The sequence below is a fragment of the Mercenaria mercenaria genome, chromosome 13, assembly GCF_021730395.1.
Source record: "Mercenaria mercenaria strain notata chromosome 13, MADL_Memer_1, whole genome shotgun sequence".
NCBI classification, from domain to species: domain Eukaryota; kingdom Metazoa; phylum Mollusca; class Bivalvia; order Venerida; family Veneridae; genus Mercenaria; species Mercenaria mercenaria.
Window position 1 is genome coordinate 11,297,558 of NC_069373.1, and position 10,333 is coordinate 11,307,890.

The 10,333-nt window shown below is 37.6% G+C and overlaps 1 protein-coding gene across 1 annotated transcript; it reads right to left on the bottom strand.

The window, feature by feature from the left end:
- Positions 1 to 4,167: 4,167 nt before the first annotated feature.
- On the bottom strand, positions 4,168 to 8,550 carry LOC123529624 (uncharacterized). Its single transcript, XM_045310022.2, has 6 exons — positions 8,359 to 8,550; positions 7,213 to 7,334; positions 5,502 to 5,595; positions 5,148 to 5,178; positions 4,602 to 4,709; positions 4,168 to 4,330 (listed from the first exon to the last, which is right to left on the bottom strand). Exons 1-6 carry the CDS (start codon positions 8,498 to 8,500, stop codon positions 4,243 to 4,245), a joined length of 585 nt encoding a protein of 194 aa, XP_045165957.1. The 5' UTR covers positions 8,501 to 8,550; the 3' UTR covers positions 4,168 to 4,242.
- Positions 8,551 to 10,333: the final 1,783 nt, after the last annotated feature.

The window sequence follows — 10,333 nt, forward strand, 5'->3', positions numbered from 1 at the left end:
GAGCCAAAGGCTCATGGTGAGCTTTTGTAACTGCTCAATGTCTGTCGTGCGTCCTGTGTCTGTCAACAATTCCTAAAAAAATCTTCATCTTGAAAACCGTTGGGCAGAATTACACCTAACTTCACAGGAATGATCCTTGGGTGGCCTCCTTTCAAAATTGTTCAAAGAATTTAATTCCAAGCAGAACTCTGGTTGCCATGGCAACCGAAAGGAAAAACTTAAAAAATCTTCTTGTCCAAAACCACAGGGCCTAGGGCTTTGATATTTGGAATGTAGCATTATATAGTGGTTCTCTACTAAGATTTCAAATTATTCCCCTAGGGTCAAATATGGCCCCGCCCCAGGGGTCACATGGTTTATATAGACTTAAATAGGAAAAAACTTTAAAAATCTTCTTGTCTGAAACCACAAGACCTAGACCTTTGATATTTGGTATGTAGCATTGCCTTATGGTTGTCTACTAAGATTGTTCAAATTATGCCCCTAGGGTGAAAAGAGGCCCTGCCCCGGGGGTACCAAGTTTTACATAGACTTATATAGGAAAAACTTTAAAAAACTTTTTGTTTGAAACTGCAAGGCCTAGGCTTTTGATATTTGATATGTAGCATTGCCTAGTGGTCCTTCACCAAGATTATTCAAATTATGCCCCTTAGGTGAATAGAGGCCCCACCCAGGGGGTCCCAAGTTTTACATAGACTTATATAGGAAAAAAACTTTAAAAATCTGCTTGCCTGAAACTGAAAGGCCAATGCATTTGATATTTGGTATGTTGCATTGCCTAGTGGTTTTCTACCTTAACTGTTGAAATTCTGCTCCTGGGGAGAAAAGAGGCCCTGTCCGGGGGCCCCAAGTTTTACATTATATAGGGAAAAAAAAAATTCTTGTCTGAAAGTTCAAGGCGCAAGCCTTTGACATTTGGTATGTAGCATTGCTTAGTGGTTCTCTAACAAAATTGTTCAAATTATGCCTCTGGGGAGAAAAGAGCCCCCGCCCGAGGGTCAATTGTAAATGAGTTATATAGGAAAATATACTTCAAAAATTATCTGATCATATTTCCTCGACTGTTTAATTATGATTACCTGATGACTAATTCTGGAAACGTTTTTATCTAGATTAGCTTTTTGATGGAATTCCAACAAATTTGACAAGATGTATTCTTGAGTCTAGGTTTTCAAAACAAGCAGTCTAGGCCATAAATATGCTATACGTAATCTGATTTTTTAGCTCCACTATTCAGAGAATAGGGGGGCTATTCTATTCGCCCCGGCGTCAGTATGACCCTTCTTGGTTAAAAGTTTTTCGGCAAACTTTGTTTTTCTGTCATATCTTTGTTACTATTGCTTATATCTTCCTGTAACTTCACATAAACATTGTCCAGTATACAAACAATGTATGTGTAAGGGCTGAGCCTATTAGATCCAAGGTCAAGGTCACCAAACTGTTACACTTAGGTTTTTTTTAAGGTTAAAGTAGTTCGGCAACCTTTGTTTTTCTGTCATATCTTTGTTACTATTGCTTATATCTTACTGTAACTTTACATAAACATTATCCAGCATACAAACAAAGTATGTACAGGGACTTGGCCCATTTTATCCAAGGTCAAGGTCACCAATGTGTTATACTTAGGTTGTTTTAAAGGTTAAAGTTTTTCGGCAACTTTTGTTTTTCCGTCATATCTTTGTTACTATTGCTTATGTCTTACTGTAAGTTCACATAAACATTGTTCAGCATACAAACAAACTATGTGCAGGGGCTGGGCCCATTATACCCAAGGTCAAGGTCACAAAGTTGTTATACTTGGAATTATTTTCATGTTAAATTTTTTCGAAAGCTTTGTTAATAGACATATCTTTGGTACTTTCAAAGATAATGACTTGAAATTAAACCTTTTGTACTTAAACTTTTTGCAATCCGCTTTCTGGATATAACTTTAGTGCAATATAAGATAAAGACTTGAAACTTAAAATGTATCTTTATCATCATCATCTGCATGTGTGGTAACAATCCCCATAACTCTGATTTGTATTTTTGACCAAATTATGCCCTGTTTATACTTAAATTTTTTAACAAATTCGTTTTCTGGACATAACTTTGGTACTATATAAGATAATGACTTGAAACTCAAAATATATCTTTACCATCATCATCTGCATGTGTTGTAACAATCCCAATAACCCTTATTTGTGTTCTTGACAGAATTATGCCCCTTGGTGTATGATATCTTCCTTTTAAAGTAAAGGTCTCTTATTGAGATATATATTCATTTTACTGTCAGATCCCCGAACAGTGGAGCACGCTGTCTTATGGACAGCTCTTGTTTCTTGAAATAGTACCTAGCAATCCTATGGTTTATTATGGTGCCACACACTGTGTAATTTATTAAAAAGCCTGTCGTCAATCTATTGACCCATGGAACCTCTACCACTGAGCCAGGCCAAAACGTTCTTAGACTTCCCTTCATCCAACCCATCATTGTCGAGATATTACAGTTATTATGTCTCCCCCAGGAGACATATTGTTTTTGCCCTGTCCGTCCGTCCGTCACACTTCATTTCCGAGCAACAACTGGAGAACCATTTGACCTAGAACCTTCAAACTTCATAGGGTTGTAGGGCTGCTGGAGTAGACGACCCCTATTGTTTTTGGGGTTACTCCATCAAAGGTCAAGGTCACAGGGGCCTGAACATTGAAAACCATTTCCGATCAATAACTAGAGAACCACTTGACCCAGAATGTTGAAACTTCATAGGATGATTGGTCATGAAGAGTAGATGACCCCTATAGATTTTGGGGTCACTCCGTCAAAGGTCAAGGTCACAGGGGCCTGAACATTGAAAACCATTTCCGATCAATAACTAGAGAACCACTTGACCCAGAATGTTGAAACTTCATAGGATGATTGGTCATGAAGAGTAGATGACCCCTATTGATTTTGGGGTCACTCCGTCAAAGGTCAAGGTGACAGGGGCCTGAACATTGAAAACCATTTCCAATCAATAACTAGAGAACCACCTGACCCAGAATGTTGAAACTTGATAAGATGATTGATCATAAAGAGTAGATGACCCTTATTGATTATGGGATCACTCCGTCAAAGGTCAAGGTCACAGGGGCCTGAACATTGAAAACCATTTCTGATCAATAACTAGAGAACCATTTGACCCAGAATGTTGAAACTTCATAGGATGGTTGTACATGCAAAGTAGATGACCCCTGTCGATTTTGGGGTCACTCCATTAAAAGTCAAGGTCACAGGGGCCTGAACATTGAAAACCATTTTCGGTCAGTAACTTGAGAACTACTTGACCCAGAATGTTGAAACTTGATAGGATGATTGGTCATAAAGAGTAGATGACCCCTAACGATTTTGGGGTCACTCTGTGAAAGGTCAAGGTCACAGGGGCTCGCACATTGAAAACCATTTCCGGTCAGTAACTTGAGAACCACTTGACCCAGAATGATGAAACTTCGTAGGATGACTGGTCATGCAGAGTAGATGAACCCTAACGATTTTATGGTCACTCTGTTAAAGGTCAAGGCCACAGGGGCCTGAACATGGAAAACCATTTCCAATCAATAACTTGAGGACCTCTCGACCCAGAATGTTGAAACTTCATAGGATGATTGTTCATGCAGAGTAAATGACCCTTATTGTATTTGGGGTCACTCCGTTAAAGGTCAAGGTCACGGGGGCCTGAACATTGATAACCAGTTCCGATCAATAACTTGAGAACCACTTGACCCAGAATGTTGAAACTTCATAGGATGATTGAACATGCAGAGTAGATGACCCCTATTGATTTTGGGGCCAGTCTATTAAAGGTCAAGATCACAGTGGCCTGTTCATGTAAAATCATTTTTTGGAAATATCTAGAGAATCACTTGACCTACAATGTTGAAACTTAATAGGATGATTGGACATGCAGAGTACATGACCCCTATTTATTTTGAGGTCACTTGATCAAAGGTCAGGGTCACAGGAGCCTGAACAGTGACTTGAGAACCACTAGGCCACGAGTGTTGAAATTTAGCGGGATGACTGGACATGCCAAGTAGATGATCCCTATTGCAGCCAACCATCAGTGTCTCTTTGACTTTCGCTCCTGACCCCTATTGACTTCTTGCCTATAGGACTTTGGGGGAGACATGCGCTTTTTTACAAAAGCATTTTCTAGTTTTCATTTCTTTATTCAATATTTTCATGCTTAGTTCAGATACAACATCAATTCTGTAAGCAGTTCATTATCCAATGTTGCACTGAACACTTCCCTGTGAGCACGTGCACGAACCACTCCCACTGATCGAAAATGCTGACCCATGCTGGTATACTCTGCAATGTAAAAAACAACATTGATTATTTTATTGTTAGTACTATGTAGTCGAGTACTGTGCTATTACAGATGATATATACTACCGTTAATAATATAGATTTGAACTCTAGAGGGCGGACATGCGCTTAATGTCTTGGTGGACGATTAATGAAATTGAATGTGACGAGTCTATTTTGACAAATCAACTTGCTTCTGACTGTAATATATGTAATATTATGTTGATTCTTATCTCAATAATAACGATAACTGTCTGATTTACAATCCACTTACAAGCCATCCACAAAGCAGTTGTGTCCTGTGAAAGAGCAGACGGCCGCCCCATCATCACACGTACACTGTAACCCGTGCACGGAGAAGTTCTGTCCATGTGTGTAAGTCCTAAAATACATGCCAAACTTAATTAAGGGAGACAATTATGTAATGCATTGTCATAATTTGAAACAACGGCTTTCCTAAATGTCCTAATATATCCTGGTTCAGGAATTACATTCAGTTAGAGACACAAGTAAATGAGTAAAGGTCTTCAGTAATACCCTTTTTCTCGTAGATTGAAAACTGATCATTACAAGAAAATTATTTGGTCCAGAAGGACTTCGGGTACCCGCTAGACAAAGGCACCGTAATATTTCGGTGATAGAAGTCACAGGGGCATGAAAGGCCCTGTTTGTAACTGACTCAGAACACCTACATGTCGTCACCTTAGTGCAATAAGTCAATAAGTCCTTCTTTAAATCAATGCAGTTATCCAGTTTTTGCACTGAGGTGATGATGTATATACCGTGCGTTCAACTCATTCTGTAAAATAAAAGCACTTACTTGCCGTATGTTAGACAGTCCAATGGCTGTCCTGAAATAATATATACAAAAACGTTTGTAGATACTTCTCGATCGCTGCAGAATATACAGAGGTTTATAGACTGTAATTAAAACGGTTTATATAAATGCAGAAAAAGAAAGAAAAAAAGTGAAATGAAATAACTCTTTGTCTTTAAATACCGTAGAAGAAAAGCTCCAAATCCGATGAGTTACCAGAAAAACGTGGAAATACTGCACACGTCCTGAGGAAAATACTAAGCAGGCAACGAAATTTCACAAGTCCCATCAGAAGAGTTATGAATATTAATTATTAATTAAAATTCGATAATCAGTGTAAGAATGTGTTACAGTTACCGCTGGGACTATGATGGGCCTGTTTTGTAGCGTGAGCACTGCTACATTGGTCTGCTGGAGATATGGACAAATAAAAGCTGTCCACCCATGCAATCTGAAAAACACGGTAATTTTTCACATTGTAAGTTCTAGACAGTATTTGCTGTACATTGTAACAAGACGTAAGGCAACAAGAATCTACGTAATAATGACGAAATGGGGAGGACTGTTTATAATGTTGGCATAACTTAGAGTACAACCCATTTGCTGTTCTTTTCATTTCAATATATGATTATAATATTTTTTGTATATATGTAGAAATGAAAATTATATGCAATAAAATATGATTAAACTAAAACTAAGGCAACAAGAGTTGTAGATACCGCCCAGATTGCCACCCTATCCTATAACATTTTGTTTAGTAGTTATCATTATGTGGAAGAGAGGTAGGTATCGCACAGTCTGCCACCTATAACATCTGTTTAGTAGGTATAGTTACGTATAAATCTATCTACGTGCCACTCACGTGGTAAAAATAGGGGGGGGAATGTAGTTTTGTTGAACATTATATGATTAGTTTGATTAATACGGATCTGTGACTGACGTTGCAACACCCGCCGGCTATATGGTCTTTTAAGATATCATTATGTCTTCTCTTTACTACAAATAAACTCAACAAATATATACATTTCGCCTTGTAGCGATGCACCCTGGCTATGAGAGGCCGTTTATTACGATACACATTATACAACTAAACAGTGTTATACAAATGATACTATAACTCATTGTGGCACTCTCAATTTTCCACCTCACCGGAAAACACGACGTCCAGGAAAAAAACAGAGAATTTAGCTCTGAAAACCTGTGTCCAAAAAAACAACAAGTTCAGTGCCTTCCTCAGTGGTGTGTGTGGACTTCACACATATATTGTAAAATTTATTTGACCTGTCAAAAACTGCTCCCAGCCCCCACCAAATTCTGTTCATGCCTGTATAAGAATAACATGAACGCCAGAAACATGCCCCGACAGGACAACTAAATAGTACAATACAACAGTATTTAAAAATATTATACAGTTTTTAAACAATTGCTAACATGAGCATATTGAAATCTAAAGCTTTTTTCATGTATGTAAATCACAGATGAAATTTTAATCTTAAAATTTTTAACGTTTGAAAACTTAATGTCCGTATTAAACGTACTACTGAGGTGCACGCTAGAACTGACCAATTTTACAACATATCACATACCCGATACAAATGATTTCTATTGGACAAATTTTAGACAAAACAATGAACCATTGGCTAACCTTTCAATACCTCTTACTGAAGCGGTTTAATGAACTTTAACTTGCAGACAACTTTTCCGCTATACTACGTAACGCGGAAAAGGTAAAATTAACTGCACTTGCGACTTCTGAGAAATTATGTCGCGGTATCAACATGCGTTTGTTTTTAAACTGCTCATTTTTATCAGTCATTTTGTTTCTCTAGTCTTCCATGTATTACACATGGAACCACACTTTCCTCCCTTTAATCAACAACAGAGAAAGTCCGTTCCTGATATTACACAATGAACAGCGTCAGATCAGCCAACTAATAAAGCATCCCGTATTCTCTTCCCCCAGATTCAATCCTTTTTACATTGGTTAGAAACATGGACGTAAGGGAGTCTCGGTCAAGATATTGATCGCATCATAATCTAATAAGTATATCTTTGTCTTTGTACAAACCTGTCCGTTACTATCGTCTTTCAGCTCGTAGTATGTATCGCTGTTGCTATGGTAAATTCCACCGCTGGACGTGAAACAGGCACCATTTGCCAAAGTTCCTATGGTGGATGCTAGATTTGCCGCTAAAGTGGAAAACAAATGGATTTTGACATGTTTGTTACTTCTTACAAAGTTAAGCGTAAGGTTGGCAAACGTTGTCCCTACTTTCAACGTGCTATTTCGTTTTGTGCTGTTTCATTTCGTTCTATTTTACATCTTACGCTCGCTCGAAATTAATATCTTAAAACTGCTGTATTCAACTTAGCCTATACTTCCATTTCATTTTCATTTCATCGTATTTATGTTTCAACTCGAGTCCTGTATATTATAACAGAAGTATTTTCGCCCATAAACCATTTTTTCTTTAATTTAAAAAGAGATAACGCTTTTTATATTTATAAATAATTATGTCCATGTCCTTCACGTAATCAGAGCTAAGGGGGAAGTTGCTGAGATAGTAAATCCGAAAAAAAAAAACCTTAAGAAAAATAGTTTTTGTAAATGATATTATGTGCCCTGTAGCCTTACTACATTAAACACTACGTGCCAATTATTCTTCACAGAAAAAAAGATAAATTTATAAGAACTTAAAGAGCATACGTTATGACGGGAAAATCTTACGTATTAATATCAAACATGGATGCATTTTAGGCGATGCTAGAAATAATCGAAAGTGGTTTCAGTAGGCTGGTGGTATCTATAATCACAACTTAACCATTATCCTGCTACATTTCTATAATGAACTTGTCCATCTTTCAATTTGGACAGTACCATTAAATGTTAAAAGTCTGCATACCAAAAAGAGACTGACTGAATGGCGACCAGAGCAGACCATGATCAGCCTGCACGGACATGCAAACTGATCTTGGTGTGCACTGGTCGCAAAGGCAGAATCACTCTTCACAAGCAGTCTAAAGGTTAAAATTCACTGCAAGTATTTGAGATTTGAAATGAACCTATATTATATGTCTGTAGACCATAAAACACATATACTGAGTCTCTGTTCACAGATTTGGCAGAGTACATCATGAAAGCGAGAAAAGGTAAGTCAATGTTATCTTATAGAACACGAGATTTTAGCACATCTGTTGTCATAGTAATACTTACGATCTTTCACAGCGACCACATTCGGTTCGTTGACACACAAGCACACTCCCTGGTTCAAAGACAGAGTTATTTTTGCACACTGTACCGTCAACAATATCGCAGAGAAAACAAAAATATTGAAAATCGCCAGTGTAGAAGCCATTTTAGTTAAGAATACCGACTGACCTTTTGATGTTGTCGTTGTTGTCTCGAGATAAGGAATGGTAGGTCAATGATTACTGGCCTATCAAGATCGAGATATCATTCCTTAAAACTAAACTATGAGTACATATGGTGTATAAAGCTTTCATTCTAATGATATTACAATAACTGAACACATTGAAACATTCAATATGTAGTATGATTTCACAAAACAATTTTCGGTTTCAGCTGAGTTTGAGTTTGAAATTTTAATATCAACTTTACTAAAACTTCAAAATTTAATTCCAACTGAGACTGACTATCGGTACTGAAAAGTCATTTGAAAATAGTTATTAACTTAAAACTAAGTTTTAAACATGCTATTTAGATATAAATGACAAATAAAGTTTCATTATCAAACTCAGCTGAGACTGAAAATGTTTTGTGAACAGCATAAAATGAAATATGCTACTGTCTGGAAATGTTTCATCGAACAGATGGAATGTGGAAAAAGAGTAGGAATCTTCTCTTGACCGTCAAATGTAGTATTATTTTTGAGTTTATTTCATGGCACGCAAGCAGCCATAGTCATACATAGGCTTTTCAGGGTTTTAAAAATGACGGACACGCAGTTTGGTGGCTTCATCGTTTGGTTAATTCGAATCTTACTTCCATGAGGAAAGAGAAATAAAAGTACAAAGAAGCAACGCAACGGAGATCAAAATGGTGAATCATATTGCAGTGGAAAAGATTTTAAAAAGCAAACAAAATTGCAATGGAGAAAAAGAGAGAAAAGAATCAGACCGATCTTCAGTGAAGCAAGAGAGACAAAAGAAACGGACCAAACTGCAGTGAAGTAAGAGAGATAAAAAAGCGAACCAAATTGCAATGGAGCAAGAGAGACAAAAGAAGCGAATCATAGTATAGCGGAGCAAAAGAGTTAAAGAAACGAACCAAATTGCAGAGGAGTAAGAGAGATAAAAGCGAACCAAACTGTAGCGGAGTAAGAAAGATAAAGAACCGAACAAAACTGCAGTGGAGTAAGAATTTATTTTATTTTGTTGGGTTTAACGTCGCACCGGCACAATTGTCATATGGCGACTTTCCAGCTTTTATGGTGGAGGAAGACCCCAGGTGCCCCGCCGTGCATTATTTCATCACGAGTGGCCACCTTGGTAGAACCATTGACCTTCCGTAAGTCAGCCGGACGGCTTCCTCACATGAAAAATTCAACGCCCCGAATGAGGCTCGAACCAACATCGATGAGGGCAAGTGAGGAGTAAGAAAGATGAAGAAGCAAACCAAACTGCAGTGGAGTAAGAGAGATAAAGAAGCGAACCAAACTGCAGTGGAGTAAGAGAGATAAAGCAGCGAACCAAACTGCAGTGGAGTAAGAGAGATAAAGGAGCGAACCAAACTGCAGTGGAGTAAGAGAGATAAAGAAGCGAACCAAACTGCAGTGGAATAAGAGAGATAAAGAAGCGAACCAAATTGCTGTGGAGTAAGACAGATAAAGAAGAAAACCAAACTGCAGTGGAGTAAGACAGAGTAAACCACAGTTGCAAAATTGAGATAAAATTAGTGAACAAAACTGTAGTAAAACAGTGGGAAAAAAAGAAGAAAAGTTAGTGCACAAAACCACAGTGAAGCAACAGAGATAAAAGTAGTAAACTAAACTGCAGTGGAGCAACAGGGGTAAAAATAGTGAACCATACTTCTTAGTAAAACAGAGAATTATTCAGTTAATATCTTAGCGAATAGAAGCGAGATATGTAATCGTATTACATTGAAGAATGGGATACCTAAATGGTAGCGAATCGTGCTGTAGATGAAAAATTGGGACAAAAGTATCGTA